This window comes from Amblyomma americanum, chromosome 10 (genome assembly GCF_052857255.1).
Source record: "Amblyomma americanum isolate KBUSLIRL-KWMA chromosome 10, ASM5285725v1, whole genome shotgun sequence".
Classification (NCBI taxonomy): Eukaryota; Metazoa; Arthropoda; class Arachnida; order Ixodida; family Ixodidae; genus Amblyomma; species Amblyomma americanum.
In genome coordinates, this window is record NC_135506.1 from 7675997 (window position 1) to 7697220 (window position 21224).

At 45.9% G+C, this 21224-nt stretch overlaps 1 protein-coding gene across 1 annotated transcript; it reads left to right on the forward strand.

Annotated features, from left to right (window-relative positions):
• Positions 1 to 954: 954 nt before the first annotated feature.
• LOC144107629 (transmembrane protein 121B-like) lies at positions 955 to 20903 on the forward strand. Its single transcript, XM_077640730.1, has 5 exons — positions 955 to 1368; positions 6493 to 6768; positions 7466 to 7619; positions 12549 to 12818; positions 16513 to 20903. Exons 1-5 carry the CDS (start codon positions 1366 to 1368, stop codon positions 16881 to 16883), a joined length of 1074 nt encoding a protein of 357 aa, XP_077496856.1. The 5' UTR covers positions 955 to 1365; the 3' UTR covers positions 16884 to 20903.
• The last annotated feature ends 321 nt before the right edge of the window (positions 20904 to 21224 follow it).

The following is a 21224-nucleotide window of genomic DNA, read 5'->3' on the forward strand; positions in this document are numbered from 1 at the left end:
CCTTGGAATTCAGCGAAAAGCAAGCATGCTTGCTAAGCGTCTGAGGCTCGTAAATGGCAGCTTCGCTACACGCTCGCGACAGCCGTTCTATATATACCCACATGACCACGTGGCTATGACATGGTATCACATGGTCCTACGGCACCCCCATAGGATGCCATCACATGGCTTCACATCACCCCATCGGATGTTCTTAAGGTCAAAGTTCAACTAAAGGTAAGGGGTCAAGAGTTCGACACCATAACTGTACCACATTTGGGCATACACTGTTATATTTGTTTGGACTGAAAGTCGTCCAAGGTCGTTGTGCTGCCTACCCGAAGACTGCTATACCTAGTGTAGTGAATCTTTTCGCTTCAATAAGGGAAGAAGAGTTGGACCTCCTCGTGGAATGGCGTCTTTTGGAATGCCCAGAAAAGGAGATGTACAGAAAACACCCCATTCTGACAGCGACGCGCCATGAGCAATGCGGCGATATTCGCGCTGTAGATTGCACAGTTCTGCTTGTGGCGGTGAAATTATGTTTAGGACAGCCCGATGTGTCTCGTTCCAGGGACACATACGGACATGCGGGGCACAGTGGAATGAAAAGTACGCGGTAGGCGGCGGCTAGCACAAGTGTGTTGTTTTCACGCGCTCGCGAGCCAACTGAAAAGCCTGGAAGCCGTCTTGTCGCGCTTGTAGCACCTCCTTTACTGTCAAATTGCGCCTGACATGAATCGATGACATCTGCAAAAGTACCCCTGGCACTGCATTCAAATTTCCCGCTTTCAGCCTCTGCACGAAGAGGGTTACCAGCAGCGTTGGCGTGACACTTGCTGCTAGTGAAATAGAATAATCAGGGAGAAAAAATAAACAATTTATCATGACTGGTTTAATGGCCGGAGTGAGGAGAAATGTGATTGAATTCAGCGGTCGGCTGCTGAGGTATGTAACGTTTTGGCCGTCGAAATTGCGGCGTACTGTCTCCTGTGGTTGCCGTCGACATAACGGGCCCGAGCTCCCCGAACTTGACGTCGCGACGCTGAGGAAAAGGCTTTTTCTTGTCTTTTTTTTTTTCTGTCAGCGGCGGCGCGCAGCAGCGAAGAGCCAGCGGCCTTTATTTCGCTCCTAGCACTTTCAGGCTTGTTTCTTTTGAGAGGGCACGACGGGTGATTCACATCGTCGGGTGCGCGACGGTCAAAGTCGCGACAGTGCGCCGAGCAGTAGTGCGGGGAGAAGCGACAAACCGAAGGGAGCCTTGATGGATGTGGAGTGCTCTCCGCGCTCTCTACTACCACGGTGGCAAGACACTCATCACCAGTGCGGTCAGCGTCTGTGTTTTTGACCATCATCGAAGCCGCGTAGGCGAAAACGACGATCGCTATGGTGAGTCTGAGTGCGAAGTTTTCGTGCTCTCGCAGGACCGCCCGCTTGTGCGCCAAAGGTCTGCTTGCCACTTGCGCTTTGATAATGCTTCGCCTTGAAACATCGTCGCGCGCAGCTACCACGAGGGCTAGCGCAGTTTCTTTTTCTTTCATTTCTCTTTCCATTGTGCGTGCATTACGCAACCGACGCGGGCGCATTGTTCACTGTCCGAGCCCGACGTGCTCGCCGTCCTGCTCCGATGAATCAGCCTCTCTGGGCGTCACCGTTTCGTCACTACGTAAGGCACCTGTGCAGCAGGTTTATCAGCTGACAGCGCGTGGTTGCCACCGCGCGCAGAACGCGTTGCGCCTGCTTTGGGTGTGAACGCATGCTCCTGTTGGCATCAGTAACGCTGACAAAGAACGTATTGTTCATAACCATTCTGAAGTATATCATTAATTCACGCCCCATTATTTCTTCGCGGCACAGTGTTTTTTTTCGGAGCCCTTGACGACAGTTATTGTTGCGCCAGGAGAACTGTCGACGGGGTAATTAAATTGGGCACAAATGTTTAGTTTGCCGTCTGCTTGCTGCACTTGTGCTGGTGCTTACTTTGCTTTAACTGCCATTAACGCAGTGACTCATGCAAGCTCGTGCACCTTCAGACGTATGCCGACGTAACGTGTGTGTGTCAAAACAAAAGCGCCTGTGTGGGACGCTGCGTGTGAGGCAGCAAGGCAAAGCATAACCTTTTCGTGCGCCGCTAATCATCTTGTGGCTTGTGTTCATGGTTAGGGACATGCTGAACAGAACTGTCAAACCGTTTCATCACAGTGTGTGCTAAATAGATTAGAAGCAGGTTTGTGCATTGTTGTGTTATTGCCGTCTCCGGGTGCACAAAATAAAAAAAAATTGTCTCTCAAGCTGTGCAGTGTACAGACTTGGAACAAGCTTGTCTAGAGTTGAGCGATGCTCTTCGGAGCAAACGAAGCGAAATTTTAAATGAGGTAGTGGTTTTTACAGACAATTATTGCGCTCAACTGCTGCTTCCGCATATCTATAACAATTACAAAGGCACATGCGCCGGGCCTCCAACGTAGCACATGCTCCAAGATCTTGCTTTACCTCGCTTGCGGGAGGTGCAGGGTTCGATCCCCAGCTCCGCCGGGTACCCAGCGGTGATATAGTGGGTACAAGCTTTTCCCTGGCTTTGTGCTCGGCTTCATTAAGGTGAATTTCTTGGGAAATGTGGCTTTGACCCCACTTTGAGTAGATGAAAAAACACCTTGTGCCATGGTGCTCTTTGACCACAGATGCCCTTGCACCATAAAAATTCAGCACTCTAGACAAGTGTGCTCACATCTGTACTTTTGAACATTTATAATGTGTTTTAATCTACACAGAAGGTATTTTTGTATGTCTATTTTACTGCTAAATTCATTACTACTAAAGCATATCAACGTGCTGCCAATGTGTTCATATTCTTTCTTCTTATTGCAACAGCTTTGTCTAGAGCTCCGCAGTGCTGGACTGCTGATTCAGGCTATTATAACAATCTCATTGTGGTAGCAATGTCTTGCTGATTTTGATTCGGTGTTGCTGGTAATAATGTATGTTATCTGTGGAAAAGTAGCCTGATAATAGAATAAAATACTGCATAAGCAAGATTAAGAAATTTAGTATGGATCGATGCATGTACAGTACTCACGGATTGAAATAGGACATTCGGAGCGCGTGGCCGTCGCTTCATGGAGCGCCGCCCGTAGACGCTCATGGAACCAAGGTGGTGCATTGTGGTATGGCGCGAGAGGGAGAACATCTACAAAGCAGAATTGTTCCTTACAGTAGCCAATGAGCCGGCCTGTGGTTTACCACATGCCTGCGTGGCACTGCAAGGCTAGCGCTCCGAATGTCCTATTTCAATCCGTGAGTACTGTACCTTACTGAACCAAATGCTAGAAAGTGTGTATAGTTCATTTTCGGGTGCAAAGCTTGTTGCCTCTCTTTAGGACAGTGTTCACACAACTGTAACAATTTCAAACAATTGTCCGACAGGTGGAGCTCTGCTTCGTTAACATAGTGGCCATGTTGGTATGCAGTCCTTCACACTACAGTCTAGTGTTTGTTTGCATTCACTGTCACCATTGTAGCTTAAGGCCTGCGTCTCGGGTAGGGAATTTGCTTTGAGAGATTTCCAGAAAAGATAAAAATTGCAGGTTGTTGTTTTTAACTGCCTGCAACTGTGATAAAAAACAAATGTTTTACAGTCGACTGTCGATAGCTCAACTCCAAGGGGACCGAAATTTTGTTCTAATTATGCAATGTATTGAATTAGAGTTGTTTTAATACACTTCTTAATGATAAATTCAAGTGTCAATTTATATTAATCAAAAGTTTGAGTTAGGCAAATTCAGATTAATGAAAGGCAGCTCTAATAGAAATCAAGGTTCCAAGCCTACCAAACAAATATTGTCACCATTTTCTGGCCCACCTCACTTTCTTCAGGAAGTGCAGCTTTTCCTTGGTTCATGTCTCTTGTGATTAAAGAGAGAGACGGTGTCCCTTGAATACTCACAGGAAGTGAAAACAACCAAGAAAAACATACAGGAAATGTACTTTCACCCTGTCCAATCAGCAATGCTTGGCTTGTCATTTCTCTTCTGTTTGACCTTTCTTGTCTGTGAGGAGCTGATATTATGGATACGCAGCAGCTTGCTTAGTGCCCTGCTCTGGAAATATTGCCTTAATTGCGGTGCTTTAAATGGAAGGGTACAATACACCAGACAAGACCACAGTTTGTGTCCCGCCAGTATGATAGCTGATGTTGTCATACTCTTTAACCATTTTCCAGGAATAATGGTTCGACCTATAGTGGTAGGAAAACTGCAGAAAAATCACAGTTATCCTTCACAAGCAGACTTCTGTTGAAGCTACTGCCTCTACAACATCTTGGTGTGGCCACGTGAACACCATCCACTCTTCCACAGTGCTCCTTGTGAATAATGCTACTGTAGGTATCTCACATGTCGACTGACACCTAACCCAACTGAGTGCTTTAGCTTTGGGTGCCACCTGATTTTTCTGTTCAGCAGTGCGTGAGGCATTCCTACGTGGCCCGCTGATGCATGGGGAAAACTTTCCTGCTTTAAATTTATCGAGTAAGCTTCATTAAATTGAGTTGGCACAAAGGCCTATTCACGGGAGAGAGGGAGTAGGGAGAGGGAGATCACATTAGGAGGTCAGTTCCTGCTTCACGTGCAAACTCCCTGTTTTGAAATGTGAATATTCAGGAAACAGTGACGACTCGGAGACGCATTCTTTAACAAACAAACAAGGAAAACTATTGACTTTATGGATACGCAAAGAGGCGTCAGACAGAACACCCGCCACAAACCTCTCTTCTTTGCCGTCTAAGAAGCCACTGTCTTGCCGAGAGTCCAAGGGGCCTGGCCGCTTTCAGCTGCACCCGGCCGTTTTGCTGCCCAACTCGCCTCCCGGGGCGCCGCCGTCGAAATCCGATCCCGGGCCAGACACCAGCGCTCCAAAAACGGAGTGTCCCCGCACTGCTCTGGTCCCCAATGGCACCCCGTCGCGCACACGAGCGTAGGAAACACACACACACACACACACACACACACACACACACACACACAAAACTCAAAGGAGGGCACACGGGCGACGAGAAACACAGGCACTAGTAAACGATGCTGTTCCTGGAAGACGCACTCTCCCTTCCCCAAAAAAAAGAGAGAATGCGCAACACTCCGAAAGGGAGAGCAGCGTGGGCCGGGCCCAGGCGTCGTTGCCCAGTGTAGTCAAAGCACTGAAAATAGTGCTTTGTGGTACTGAATGTAATGATTTGCACAACAATTGATAAAAGATGGAACACAGTGACAATATTTTCCTTTTCTTTGGTAAACAAAAACGCACGAAAAATGACAAATGACAGAGGTGGTTGTGCGTTCTGGTTCCACACTTATATGTATAGCTTGAGTTTTCACTTGTGGATAAACAATTGGAAGCCTGTGCTCGTGGTGTTGTTTTCGTTTCTGTGTCTCTTCTCCTGTCTTATCCACTCATTCCTACCTTTTATTGAAATGAACCAGCAAGCCTGCAAGAACGTTCCACAGTTGAACCTCATTGTAATGAAATGGTTTATAATGAAATAACGGATATAGCAAAGGATTGACAATTCCTTTTGGGAGCTCAGCCATCATGGGCTATAACGAAGCTATGGTTTCGTTTGTGTGAAGGATTGTGCATATTCGAATAAGAAAAGAAAGTAGGATGTCCTCTATTTGTTCTAGTTTTGTTACATGGCACAGGAATAGCAACAAATAAATCTGCGATCAGGCCTGTGCAGGAGACACTCAAATGTGAGTGACAGAATGGTCTTTGAACGCAGCAATGCAAAACTGAGCTGCAGTAAAACTTGAGCCTCAATATAAACTTTTATAGTTGCATAGTCTTGCCCTGGACGGCATCTCGGAGGACATAGAGCAGTATGGATAGTGTGGTGGATGGTGAGACAGCATAGATGGTTGATAGGTGGCACTGTCGCTGACATGCAGAATGGACACTCTAGTTTGTCATATGATTCAAGTGTTTGGGAGGCGGCAGCATATATTAATTGTAAAGGCTGCACGCCGACGAAGTGTTTTTCTCTCAACCAAAATGGTATCAGGGCTTTTGTTTCTGTTTCTTTCTTGCTCTATGACACTGATTAAAGCACTACCAGCCAACTTTATACTTATTTTGCTGGGTCTGGTAATTTGTTGTATAACTGTCTGTTGTAATACATGATGGAAGAAGAACCACCGAAACCTAGGAGCATGGGGGAAGTTTTTTTTTCTTTTTTAATTTTGGTGTTCATCAATGCGAAATTAATAGCGCAATTAATAATAGAGCACCAACTGAGCTACGGCGATGGCTGTGCAATCTTCTGCTTTCGGGGATATTTATATGTAGTATAACCGAACGTCAGAGTTGAATCAGAATTGAAGCTGAGTTCACCTTGTGTTTTCGAGATTACAAAACCATTGAGGGTGTTTGCAAAGACATGTTTTGATGTATTAGTGGGAACTGAGTTGGGCGATATAGAAGTTCACCCTTGTGACTAATCTCTGCTGTCCTCATGTGCTGTAGCCCTTAAATGCGGACTCCGGCGGCATGCGGAAGCTGCTCCGCGCTGCCGCGGCCCGATGCTGCTCTGCATCGCATCTGGCGGCCGTTCTGGACGTGTTGGTGCTGCTAGTGGCGGTGGTGTTCCAGGGCTCGACGCTCGACTTCTATCTCATCCAGCACAACCAGGGGTCAGTGGCCTGGTACTTCTGGTTTCTCGCTGACTTCCTCGTGCTGATCGGCATCATGTCAGCCGTCTTCCTTGCCCGGCGCCACTTCCGGCAGTCCACACCCTCTCCTGTAAGCAGGCACCCTTTTTTTTTTCTCTGATTGTGCAGGAATTTGTTCGTCATGCTGATTATGGATCTATAGTCTGAAAGCTAGGCATCCCCCTTGCACAGCTTTAGAATGAGAATAAGAATGCTTATTTTGTAAGAAATTTTAATACAGGAGCAGTAATGAAAGAAGCGTTTGGATCCTCAGACCATGGGCTAGTTATGCATTTGTTCTTAATTATTAATAATGATAGCTGACAATTTGTTTAAATTGTGCAAAGTTCAAATTAACGGGCCTGGACTAGACCGTCAGTTAAAATTAACAAGAGTATGCTGTACATAATGTGAACCACTGTATATATATATGTGTAGATATTGATATGGTAACAGGGCAAGGTTTATTATTTAGAGTGCAGATACTTTAATGAACACGAGAAGTTAGGCATTTAATTCCGTGCCTTCATTCTTACAAATGATATTTCTTGGTGCCCGTATGCATTATATACCTTCGATAAATTAAAATTCTTATTGTGGGTTTGTCTGGTTTCATATTCAGGCATGACTAATGGTGATGAATTAAATTATTGGTGCTAAGTTTAATAATGTTTCTTTGCTGTAATTAAAATGGCAAAATGGCAGGTGGTTATTGAAGGTAGAAGCATTGTCTGTGAGCTCTGGTGTCAGATTTATGAACAGTGTTGGGCACATTACGTTGTACACAGGATCAGCCGGACGATGCCACGCCAGAGCCGGAGCCTCCGCACCCGATCTTGGGGCGCTTCCCCCTCTGCTATATGTCGTGGCTCCTCTACTCCCTGCTGCTCGTGGCCAAGGTCGTCCTGCTCTTTCGGATGGACGTGGCACAAGTCCTCAAAGGTGCGTGTGTGTGTGTGTGCGTGCATGTGTGTACATGCGTGCGCGCGTGTGCGTGCGTGCGTGCACGCGTAATGTACTCATTCAATGTCGAAACTGCTCTGCCCACAGGTTGCCCATGTGGCACCCATGTGTTGAGAATCATTACACTGAGCTGCACCCTTTAACCAGTCCACATGCACCAGCTACTTGTACGTGTGACGCGTATTAGTTTTGTCTCTCTCTGTTTGCAATGGGCTGTCCGAGTTAAGGCAAGGTGCTGGAATGCTAGTTTCACCATGCGTCAACCTGTGAACCCGAAGAAGGCACTTTTATCATTTTTCATTTCAGTGGTTGCTGGCCTTGAATGTGTTCATACCTGTTGAGCATGAGGGAGATAGGCTTAAAAGTATTGAGGTGACAAAGATTAGTACCATAACTAAGTTTGACACTGAGTCTGGCTTGTTTTGTAGGCATGCAAAAAAGAAAAAAAAGCACAAAAATATCACTCCATGTGTTGTCCTCTTACGCAGACAAACAGAGCTTCCCAACAGTTAATTTCTTGGATGGCAGTGATTCTATCAGTGTGTTGGACATAAACGAGCACACACTTGTGATAGTGATAGTGAGCTTGTGATAGTGAGGCATGAATTTTAGGGGACTTCTCTGAAGGGCAAACATAGCAGTTAGGTGGGCAGATGGGATAAGGAAGTTTGAGGGATTAAGGTGGCTGCAGCTGGCACAGGACAGGGTTAATTGGAGAAACACGGGATAGGCCTTTGTCCTTCGGTGGGCATAGTTAGGCTGATGATGGTGACAGTGACTGAAGAGCAGTATACCTAGTTGAACATTTAGTAAAACGAGCTTTTGGGCAAGTTGGTTACTTTGCTTCCACATAACTGCAGCGTAAAAAATTACGAGCACGAAAAAGGGGAGAAACACATAATTTTTTACGCTGCAGTTATGTGGAAGCTAGTTGAACATGTGTGGCACCTGGGTGCTTTAGTTGAAACTTTTGGCCACTGAATTTCTCAGGCAGTGTTAAGAGAGAGACACTACTCTACTGAAGAATGGTCCAACATTGGAGACATTTGCCATGGTTACATGGTTAAAATGGTCGGCCGTTGTGAGGTCAGTTGCAAAGGGAAAATTTTGCTGGTTTCATGGTTTAATGTTTTTCTCCGAGTTTTTTTATGTTCATGAAGTGAGAACTTCTGTTGGAAATGACTCTTGTCATCCTCTGTTTCTCAGTTTTAATTTCCACCAGTGCACTTATCGTACTGGTTCACTGAGCTGAATGTCCCATTGGAAAAACGGCTCTTGTGCCTTGCCAGATAATGAAGGAGCAAACTTGTTGCTATCAATATTTTTGAAGTGACATCCAGATAGTGCATTCCTTAGCACATTCACTGTGTCGTGGGTCACCAGTGGGTCACGTTATGTATTACTGCCATGTGGTACAAACACGAAAAGAAAAGAGATGAGACTTGATCCGAAACTAGCCTTCTGCTATGGATCCGCTCAACTTTGTACCGTATAAACGCGTGTAAGGGCCGCACTTTTTTTTCCAGATTTGAGGGCCACTTTTCGGGGTGCGCTCCATATAGTGTACGCAATGTACGCAGTTTTTTTTTGTAAGGGAGAACACTTCAATCAGGGAATGAGTGGCATTTATTCTACATTCAGTCATCACTCTTGGAGTCTTCTAACTCCGAGCTGGTGCTGTGCTCTAGTGCAAGTTCATGCTACAAGAAGTCGTGCAGCGTAGCCATTGTTCCGCACTTCTATCACATAGGAGAGCAGCTCTTCTTCCAGTTTGGGGAACTTGCATGGCTTGCCTCGGAAAGCGTGCTTTTTGCAGCTTGTGCTCCTCAATACAACCTTTTGGTTGCACCATCATTGGATGCACTTCTCGGCCACGTCAAATTTCCTGCCCGCCGCATGCTTGTCGTGTTCGAGAGTAAACTCCCTGCCATGTAGTTAATCGTGCTAAAATTGCAACGCTCGGCGGCAGCGCACAAGCCACAACTACAGTGAACTATGATGCTACCACATATCCCGTGCCTTTGACAGCCACAAAAAGCTGGAGCTGGTGATACTGATACTGATGCCGATACGGATAACGGGAGCTAGCAGCGGAGGAAAAAATTAATGATGATGATGACCCGCAGCCTCCGCGGCCAGGTGGGTGGCAGCTTGAAGCTCCTGTGCGTGTGCATTTCGAAGGCTATTCCCGCATGGGTTGTGGAGAGCTTGAATCTGGCCTTTACACGGATCCTTTTTTTTTAAATATTTCCTTCGGGAAAACGGGGTGCGACCCTTACTTGCATTTATATGGTATATTAGAAGATGTGCTTTAGAATGACAAAAAATTAAATTGAAATTGCATTGAACACTGAGTGCCGATATGAAGCAGTGGGACAACTCAGCGTTTTCAGAGAGCCTGCAGAAGACACACATTCCAGATTGCTATTGCCATCTATTGTTGATTCCAATAAGCTGACTTCGTCGGAGGCTGACTGGTTAATCACGGTGCACTCAAGAAAATCTAAGGGTGGCCCACCAGGTGGCCTCAATGCATAGGGATTAGGGCCCCGAAAATGTCTGCTGCAGTGAACACTTCAATCCCAGAAAAATGTTGGAGTACTAGTTACCATATCATGGAATTGGGGGATATCGTTCCTGTGTTTCCAACCAAATTCTTCCTAAAAGGGTGCTGTTGTGGTTACTGCATTAGGTGTCACAGTGTCATCAGAAAGACCCACCATGGTGGCTCAGTGGCTTTGGCATTTGGTTGCTTACTGCAAGGTTTCGGGATCGAATCCTGGCCACAATGGCTACATTTCGATGCAGGCGAAATGCAAAAATGCCCTTGCGCTGTGCGGTATCAGCACACATTGAGGAATTCCAGGTGGTCTAAATTAATCCCGAGTCCTCCATTATGGCATCTCTCATAGCCCGTGTGTCGCTTTGGGACATTAAACCCCATGCACTAGGATGGTGCTGGAAGTGAGGGGACGCAGACACACTCATGGATTGGTGGAGTTCCTGTTTGCTAACACATTACATGCATTGCTGTCTTGTTCTGTCTTTATCTCCCTGAAAGCGTTAATGGAAACCTATCAAATTACACGTCCTGCTAGTCTGCACATCATCAACCTACTGTGCCGTGCCAGTTGAAATGTTTAAAATCTGCTTTGACACATGGTGTATGTGTGGACCACAGCAGCAGTTTGCAAGTTGAGAGGACGGCACAAAGCACTAGAAAATGTTCGGCCTTTTATAACTCGCTGTTCAGCAACAAGCGTCAACCCTCTCATCTTCCTGCCCGTCTAATCTTTTTTCGTACCTCTAGAATGTAACTGCTGAGTTGGGCAGCCAACATGTTGCATGCCATTTTCTCTCAGAAGAATCCACTTTAGCGAAAAGAAACCAGAGTTTTGCATGGTTCCATGGTGCCTGAGGCGTTGGAAATTTGGCTTATCTGTGAACGGACGAAATTAACAGGCTTCACTTTCGGAAGCTTTTTTGTGCCATGAAAAACACTGTAGCGGCAAGCCCCATCTTTATTTTGACCATTTAGGTTTCTTCGATGTCCTTAAGAGTTTGAATAGGCAAGCATTTTTGTACTGCTTCTCATCTAAATGTGGCTGGCATAGCGGAGCAGGTTCCTAATCTTCTGCTCAGCAGTAGTTGCTCATATATGGCAGCTGGTTGAGGTTCTGAAAACAAGCCTCTTTTTTTTTTTTTTGCAGCATCAGCTGTTATGACCGTATCACCCCCCCCCCCCCCCCCCCTCCCCACCCCCCCCACCCCCCCCCTGAAATCTTGTGGTTGTCAACGGCATGAAATGGTGTCATCATATAGTGACCTCACAGGACCTGTTTCCATCAGTCACATGACCTGGTCATGTGCCCTCGCTATGTGATCACATCATTTCATGCTAAACCCTCATTCGTGATCATGACTAAGGCTCCTGACATTCTGCAATGGAAAATTTCAAATTCCGCTAATTCAGTATAAAAAATTCGCAATATTTTGTGAATGCAAAACCCACAAAATTTTGCAGGAAGCATAAAACATATGAAAGAAACGGGCAGGGTTTATTTTTTGAATACATGCCTTGCAATCTCCAGACATCCATTTTTTTCCAAAATTGAAGGTGGCTGTTATAGCTCAGCATCAAGTAATGTTTCATGTTGTCTTCACTCAAAGAATGGCGCTTGTTTGATACAAGATCTCCATAACGACTGCAATGAAAGGGAGTGTTGGGTCACTTCTTTTATTACAGCCCGGAAAGGCAGAACATCGAAATCTTCACCTTGTTCATCTTGCTTAGAAAGAAACAGTGCGAGTTCTCTGTCACTGGATTTCAGTCGTCAAGCAGTTTTCAGGTATGCTTGACACTCGGCATCTGGGGCTGGTGATCCTTGACCAAGTCCAGGCATGCTTGCAAGCTCTAATCTTTTTTTTTTTTTCTGGTAAAAATCTGACCTGTAGCAGATCCTCCACTGACTATAGTTGGCTGGAACGGTTTGTGATTTTGTTATAGTCGTTCATCGTGATAATAATTTTCAAAATTTTCATGTGACTTAAAACTCCCCATATGTTGTGCCCATGCAAATACGGTAAATTAGTCATTTTCTCATCATTCTGTCATTCCTACTGATGTCTGTAACAACAGTTGTATAAAAAAAAATTAGAATTTGGCTGCCAGTGCAAAATTCTATGAAAAATGCTTAAATCCGCAATTTTTCAGGAAGTTGTTGTGGAACTGTGGGAAATTATGGGCCTTATTTGTGACCCATTACGCATAAATGACCCCCTTATATAACATGATCCCCTTGTGCCACATTACATGAATTCCCCTTCAAGTTCTTTTCTACATGCATTACATTTGCAAACTGGAAAGCAAGTGCTTGTATCAAAGAGCATGTGCACTCATGTGCGCAGATGATGACCGGTACGGGATCCAGTTTCTGAAGGCGGTGCTGGCAGTGGCGGCTGTCATCTTCCTGCTGCTCGTCGAGAGCCACAATGAGGCCGGCGCCACCTCAGAGCAGCGCACGTATCTGCACTCGCTCTGCACGGGCACCACGTTCGAGGTGCTGGACAGCGTCACCTTCCTGGGCCTGCTGTTCCCCAACGAGACGCACTTGGCACTGACGTACCCACTCGAGAATGCCGTGCTCGCACTCACTTGCATCAACTTCTTGCTGCCTAGTAAGTTGCTTAATCATCATCACCCTTTTCTTGGGACGGGGAAATTTCAGTTCACCTTCTTTTATTGAAGGAACGCTGGAGACAACTCCATCAAAATTTTGTTCTCTGTGAAAATTGCTTCTGTGGCTTTTTCATTTGTCCAGCAACAGAAGACAAATTTATTGCCAAGAAAAAAATTCTGTTAATCCAAACTTGTGACGTCACAATCTTAAAGGACTCTGTGATCATTGTTTGGAAGCGGATGACGGCCTAACCTAGCCTCGGCGACCTGCGAGCAGAAAATTGGCTTGTCACATTGCAGATCATTTGCGAAAACATCCAATAGGGGTGAGACCTGTTTATCACCTTTTGGTCCTTTCTTGTTTATATACCGTAAAAACCCGGTACAAAGTCGACTCGCATGTAATATAAAGTGCAATTTGGAGATAGCAAAAATGGAAAAAAAAAAGTTTTGATTCGCTTATCATGCGAGTAAGGCAGTCAGTTCGAAGAATCCCAGAAGTCTCGAAAGCTGAACATCCTTCGATTATTTGTGTACGCCAGCACTTTGGATATTTGGTGCCGCGCTCGTGCCTGCTCGTGTCCTGCGCAGCGAGCATGCGCAGACAATTCCGTCATACGAGCGGGCGCACAGGAGCGCACGCTTCGGAAGTGTCCGTAGGTGGTGCTTTTGTGATTGTTGTCGTTGGGCGCACTGTCTTCAGAAAAAAGCCCTTGTCAGAGATATCTTTGCACAGCAACACGTCTTCGGTACCATCGAGCACGTATGACATCCCACATTTCTTGAAATTACAACCGGTGAGCTCCTCGGGATTGCTAGACCAAGCGTCCACCATCCAACTGCACAGTGTGGCTGGAGAGGCCTGTGTCCGGCGGCAGTAACTGCAGGCTCTCCCTACCTCATCCAGACCATGTAGCAGCGCTTGATGCGGTACTGATGCTTTCTGATGCTTTCGGCAGCTACAATTACTTTCCTTTTAAAAGCAGTCATGGACTGCTTTCGCGGTCCGGTACCATGGGAGGTGCGATCATCCTGTGCGTCGCGAGGTCAGGTCAGCGTAGTGATATGGTGCCGAAATCGAAACTACCGACCTACGCCACCGTTGGATAGCACCTCCTCTCGCTCAAAGTGTGTTGGTAATGGCGCCCGATGATAGTGAAACCGGAACTGCGGACTTTGGCCAAAAATTGTTTGGATCCGCATGTATTGCGAGGTCGAAATTTGACGTGCTAAAATGGAAAAGAGCCTCGTATTATACATGGGTTTTTATGGTAAGCTACGTCTTCAGGGCAAGTAACATCCTTGTTATGAGAACACTTTAATCTATCATTACAGGCCAACTTCAATTTGTCCTCACTGTCCATTTAACTCGCTCACGTGAGCTCACTCATTTTTGACATTCCCTATATAGGGTTTATATGAGAACAAAAAATTTGCACGTTTTTCTTATGCTGGCACCACGGATCGCCATAGAGAATGTGTTGGCTTGGCGAAGACTACTTGCAAGAGACGTGGTAGCAGACGCAGTGCTGCCACTGGATGGTTCTTGATTGCACTGTTGCCGAACCTTCGTACGGTGCTCTAGAATCTGCATTATAAATAATGAAGATATTTGCAAGTGCAGGTTTGCTTTGCCGATTACCATGTCACTTCGTTTGTTGCACCCAAGGTGCCCAGGTTGCTGTAACTGAGAACGGTAACGAGCTGTGTGGCAGCGGTGAACCACGATTCGTGATAGCCACAGTTAAGTTCAGTGTTTGTGGTTATATCTTGCTGCAGGTGGATTGCCTGTTGGACGCAGGTGTCAGTGTCATCACAAGCAACAGCATAGTAAGGTCGAGCTCATTTTGCAAGAGTAGACAATAACGAATAAACTATATTCACCACTGCAAACTATAGCTATCACTGAATCTCTAGTTACACAGTTGCAACTGTCCTGTGAGTTTTATTTTTTTGTGTGCTGATGTCACTTGAGAATTGTAAATGCTGTCTGTTGTTTTGTTTCTTTAGAGTGTGTGCTAACTACATAACTAAAGCTTTGACAATTGCTGCTGGGTAAGTAGTGATTGCAGTGATGATAATGGTGTGTGTGTGTTAATTACGTATCAAGGTTCATTATTAATATTATTACTTGGAATTGCAACACAGAAACGTGCACAGGAGATGGCAATAGGAACAGGCTGCCAGTGGCCACCCGAAGAATTACCAGGCCTGCCTGTCCCAGGAGGGGGAGGGAAGCGAGATATAGAAGCAGTGAGGACGAGCGAAAGGAAGTGATATGCCACAACACGTGTTACAAGACAAACAAAGGAAAGAAAAAAGGCACTTATGACGAACATAAAGGACCAAGGCATGCAGAACAAAAGGTTGTTGGGTTTGAATTGGGGAGATAAGTACGTTCTCCCCGCTCAATCGCGGCTGACACGGTTCAAAGCCGCCCGGACCCCACCCCGTGATCGCGTACGCTACCGAGCGCTCGCCGACCACGGAGGGCATTGCTCTGGGGGAACAAAGGAACGACACATTGGCTGACACAAACAGGCATTTATTGCTACAGAAACAATAACGCCAGCTAGCAACAAGGTACGCTAATGAATCGAGGTCGTCCGACTCACCAGCAAGGTTCCAAGCGAATGTTCGCCCGCGCTAGGGCAAGGGATATAAACTCCGCAGGCCGGACGGGACGAGTACGGGAGCCTGTCTCCCCGTCGCTTCTTCGCCCCGCCGGCGAAGAGCGGAGCCCTGAGCGACGCATCCGCTCAGGCTGATTATCCCAGCCGAAGAGATCCCATCTCCCGCGGGCGGACTTCAGCAGTCTCCCGCACAGCGACGCTGGCGCCCTCTCTTGCCAGTTAATGTAACTGACAAGGGAACGCGTTCATCCTGGGGTGAGACTGCTGCTGCACGGTGCCTCGCGGGAAAGCAAACTCAGGGGCTGCAGGGCAGGTCCCCACAAGGTGTATGGTACGCAGAGCACCAATCATAGTACACAGGTGGTAGGGACAAAAATTGGCATGTAGCTGCGGTGGCTCAATGGTTATGGCGCTTGGCTGCTGACCCGAAGAATGCGGGTTCGATCCTGGCCATGGTGGTGGCATGTCGATGGAGGCTAAATTCCAGATGCCCGTGTGCTGTGTGATTGAAGAACACATTAAAGAGCACCAGTTGGTTGAAATTTCCAGAGCCCTTCACTACGGCGTCTCTCATAGCCTGAGTTGCTTTGGGACGTTAAACCCCCATAAACCAAACCAAACCAAAAAAAGCCATGCAGCATCAAGCCTGGTACACAAAGATCTTAGCACACAGATACAAAGATTTTATTGCACAGGTTTACTAAGTACTAAGATACTGGCATCAAAAGTTTGCGAGTCATACAAGTCACTGAAAAACCTGTCTCTTTGGAGCCTGGGCACACAGCCTGAAAATGACACACTCTGCAGTGTCCCCAAAATAAAATGCAGGCTGCAAGTTTCGATCTCAAGTCGCATGCAGTGGGTTGCACAAAATTCACCTGTTTCACAGCTCGCATGCCCCATAAACTTTAGTGCATGGGTTCCAAGGTGTACTAGTGGATGGCAGAATGGTTTAATTGACTGCCTTAACCACTCGCCTTTAGAAAGCTAAAAAATCCAAGGGACGCTTGTGTGGACAAGTAAAAATATCTATTTTTATTTTTTCTCTTCACTTGCGCAGCCCTTGCCCTGTTCAAGTTGAGCCAGTGCGAGTTTGGCCAGCTGCCACGCCCTCTGGGACTCAAGCTCCTCTACAAGCTGCTGCACATGTGCCTCATCAACGTGCCCTACCTGTCCATCCGCATCTACCTCTGGAGCTTTTTTGGCCACGACGTCTCGCTCTTCCTCATCAAGAACCTCCTTGGCATCTACTCGGCACTGCGCACCCTCATCCCCGAAACGCAACTGTACTTTTTTCTGCTCTCCAACCGCCGCCGAAGCCACACGTGCATCGCTGCCGACCCCATCGAGCTCAAGGTTATCTGTGAAAAGGACGATCGCCACGGCGATGACGATGGCCTGCCAAGCCCCTCAGTCGGAAATGTGCTCTAGTGGCCATGCAGGGGGATTTCAGGAAGGCCTCAAGAACTCTTCACGTGCTGCTAGAGTTGCTGCCATTGCATAGCGGTCTTGATGGATGCCTACACAGAGGCCTTGAGAACTTTGCATGGGCCGCTGGAGTGGTTTTCGTTGTCAAATGGCCTTGGCAAAGGCCTTCAAAGAGGCCTTGAGAACTTTGCGATTTGCATATGCTGTTAAAGTGGCTGTCATTGTCTAGTGGCCTTGGCAAAGGCCTTCGCAGAGGCATCGAGGAGTTTGTGTGGGCTGCTATAGTCACTGTTATCGGCTAGCAGCCTCAGTGAAGGCCTTCATGGAGGCTTTGAGAACTTTGCGTGAGCTGCTAGAGTAGGCTGTCATCATCTAGCGATCTTGTTGAAGGCCTTCAAAGATGCCGTGAGAGCTTTGTGTGTGCTGCTAGATTTGCCGTCATTACGACCTTAGGGCACTCTGAGATGAGCGGACTCATTGTGAGTGCATTGCAACTTTTTTTTGTGTCTTTGTTGTGAACAATGTGGCACCACCTGTCAAATTGTGAGTGCTCTGGCCAGGAGCACATTTTTATCTCGTTTACGGCTTTCCATCTAGCACTGTGGTGTTCCGCCAGTTCTTGCCAACTTAGTCAGTGACTGAAGGTCACCTTTGACAAAACAAATAGAATATGCTGGCCATGATGGGTCACAACCCTATGATCTAGCTTTGCATTGCCAGCCAAGAGCATCAAACACACCACTGTAAGTTGGAAAGAACCAGTGATGCATTTTTAGGGGAGAATCTGCCCTGATCGTAAAGCAGTGACGTCCCGTGGAATTTTTTTCCAAAAGCTATTCAAAGTCCTGGCACTCGGATGTGGTAGTGCTTGCCACAAGCTGTTTCTCATCGTTCTCTGGCTTGAAGCATGCCCTTTCTATGCCCGTCTCCTCAATCTGTATGTAACTGCCATGCTTTACTGGAAAAAAAAAAAACTAAAAAAGTGGATCAGTGGTGAAGTAGCCTTGAGAGCTCTCCATTTATCTCTATTCCATGAAAGCATTGCAAAAGTATTTCTTGGCAGCTGTAGACTATATGTCCTCTCAAAGGTGGCGCATTTTAAAGCATCACAGCACCCAGCTATCACCGCATGACATTATTGTTTTTTGTTCTTTTTCTGAAAGTATGCGTCTTCAACTTGTGCCGTGTGTATGAGAGTTAGGTGTGAATCTCCACTGGTTTCTACTTGAGCTTAAAACTTTTGATGAGGGCAAGGGGGAGTGGGAAGGCTGTTAATAGCAGTGCTGAAACATACAGAGTTTGCCGTTTATAAATCTGCATTGGAGTAGCTGGCTTTATGGATCTTCATGAACGTTGCGCACCATTGAGGCTACCAAGCCGGGACAGTGTGGGAATTCGAGACCAGTAATGGATTATTCATTCCCATTAGCCTGTTGACTGCATGCTTCCAACAGCAGTGTGCACTCTTTGTTGCAATATTACCAATTTGCCAAATTGAATGAGCTTTGAATAACATGCTCAATCTACAGCACCACTACTGAATATGCTTTTGAAGTTTCCGACGTCCCGTTTGTGATGAGACTTGCAAGAATGCACATTGCATTGCATTCAGGCCAAGTCGTTGTACAGACTTGTCGCTTCTGGCAAACTATACCTCTATGTAGTTATGCTTATTTGAAGTTTGTTAAAACATTTATGTAAAAGATAGGCAAGAGTGCATATTTTCCTTTTCATAGTACCATTTCTTAAAATTTTTCCGGCAGTGAGTATTATTCGAAACCTGGGCTAAACTTAAAAATTGAGTCATTCTATCAAACCAACGACTAATTATTCCTGTCGTAGACGATTTCAAGAAGACATTTCGAGCATAGGCACTTGACTACTGTTTATCTGCATCCTACTTCAACTGCATTTGTTCAGTTGTTATTTGCAGTGAAAGGATCTCTCGCTTTGCGTAATGCCTTATTATTTGGATGCGAGTTGCTGAATGTTCTCGGCGTTCGGTATGTTTTCATATGAGGGACATATTGGGAAAGACATTGGCATGTAACTTACGTTACTTAGAACTTTTCGCCTAATTGACGCACCATTTTGTAAGGTTACTCTACATGCTTCTATGTGGGAGCAGTCAAAAATATTGGAGCAGGACTTAATATAATGTTTTTAAGATTTTTGCTGCTTGGCTACCTGTCTGAAGCTGCTTTTTTACATCCTGTCCTGTTTGAACAAGAATTGATATGTGTTTTGTGCACTTTTAGGAGATGCCAGTATTTTAAAACGGTTGTCACACCTATCTTTGGTGGCGCCTAGTAAGAACGATCTGCGTTCTAACCTTTGTATTTACTGCCTTGTCCCAAATGGCAGATGCATTCCAGTTGCATGCCTGCAACCAGTTTTCTGCAGTTGCACCAGTGAAGAGAGACTGCAGGGTTGACCCCCTCACAGCGGTTTGCAGTAAGATACTCAGCTTACACGAGCTTTAAAAGTGGAGCAAACCGTCTTGTCCTCTCAAGCTCACAGGGCATGGTGAATAACTGGCCTGTCACTTGTCCTGTGGCTGTCATCTTGCACATTGCTGTGAGTACGCACATGATGTTAAGCCTGATCAAAAACTTGCCACATGTTGTGTCTGTTGAAATGGGAGGCATTGCGTACTGTACAGGAACTTTTTTTTTCATTTCTATAGCTGCTTACTTTTGACACCCACACAGAGCCTCTGGAACAAAGCTGATTATGAAGGCCCCTAGACGTGGAAAGGTTTGTGAGACTGAAGTGAGAGTAGTCTGCCGTTTCTTGGGGCCCTGTCTAATGTAAAGGATGTTAAGTGTTGGGTTCCATTTGGCCCTCTGCATTTCTGTGAACTAACCCATTGCTTCTTTTGCATGTGTTGGGGAAAGGAATAAGTGGCAGTTTCAAATCTGAGACCATCTTCAAAGGTTGTTTTAATTAGATGGGCGTATGACACAAGACTTGCCTTGCGATAATGAGTTGCTCGGATAAGTTTTAGGTGTACTGTGTCCTCCCACCTGAACCCTCCTTTTTATGTGTGCTTCATTGCTGATGGTCGCACACACTAGGGTTAGCCCCGTGCTAAAATAGCTCTGCACTTTCAGCCAACACCATAGCATATGAAACGCAAATTGTTTAGAGACTTTTGGATAGAGCACTGATCAATAGAAGAACGATCCTGCAGGTTGGCCCACTTTGTGAATGTGCAACTTGCAGTGACATGCATCTTCTGAGTGGTGTCTTGAGATCTGCCGTGTTGATAAATCGGCCCCACACTTTGCACCGCACAAAAGTGCATCATTGAGTATGTGTAGAAAAGTTGTACCTGATATAGAAGAGATTTCGCTCATTGATGTGTAGAGAGAGAGTTGAGCAATGCTGTTTATAGGGCTCATTTAATGGTAACCAGTTGTCTTTCTGGCCTGTGGCTTACTTAAGTGTGGCCATTTTGTGAAAATGGCTTGAGGGCTCTTGCAGCAGAGTAGCTGTGTTGGATACGCACTCTTAAGGTTTTTTTTAGTGTACATACTTATTCACCGTTGTGTTTATATATTGCTCATTGACTCGTGCCACTAACTTTTAACGTGCTCGTATGTACGCTCAGGGGTTCTGCACTTTTTCTTGTGTGCTATTTAAAATGTGTCCACGTAAGATAAGTGACGCAAAATCTAGCGATGGAATGAACTTGACTCAGAAGGTGGTCTATTGCATTTGCTTTTTGACTTGCTTGTTTGTCAGCATCTGCGAGTACAGCTACCTTCAGTCTACTAACATTGCTGATCCATGCAGTAATTATGCCCAAATGTTCGAGCATCTGAGCTGTGCGGGGTTTTTTTTTCTTTCTGCTGCCTGTTAATTGTTACGAGGGCGTTATTAGCGGTCTGTTTTATTCCAGTGCGGAATGAGGGAATATGCCAAACCTAGATGCCAAAGAAAAAGTAAGAGTACGTATTGCGACGTTCATTGCTCATGTTATTCCACTGTTCCGCGTTTAATAAAGTTACGAATCGTCGGTTCCCGCGTCTGTCGTTCATTCGGTATCGCGAAGAAAGTGATCTCGTGGAAAAGTAAGCCGTTTATAACGGTCCGACTATTCTGTGCGTCCCAACATTGTGTTACTTTAGTAACATTGGTGTGTCCTGCATACTGTCAAATAAATGGTTAGTCGAAGTCTGCGGCCTTTAATATATGAAGCTATTATTTACCCTTGACCCTCTACCAGATTACCCATGCGTACTGTGTGTATGTCGTCCTTGCTGTTGATCAATAGCTGGAGGTCTCATATTTAGTGCAAGAACCGTTTCGTTTTTGAAATTTCGAATAACTTAGTTTGCT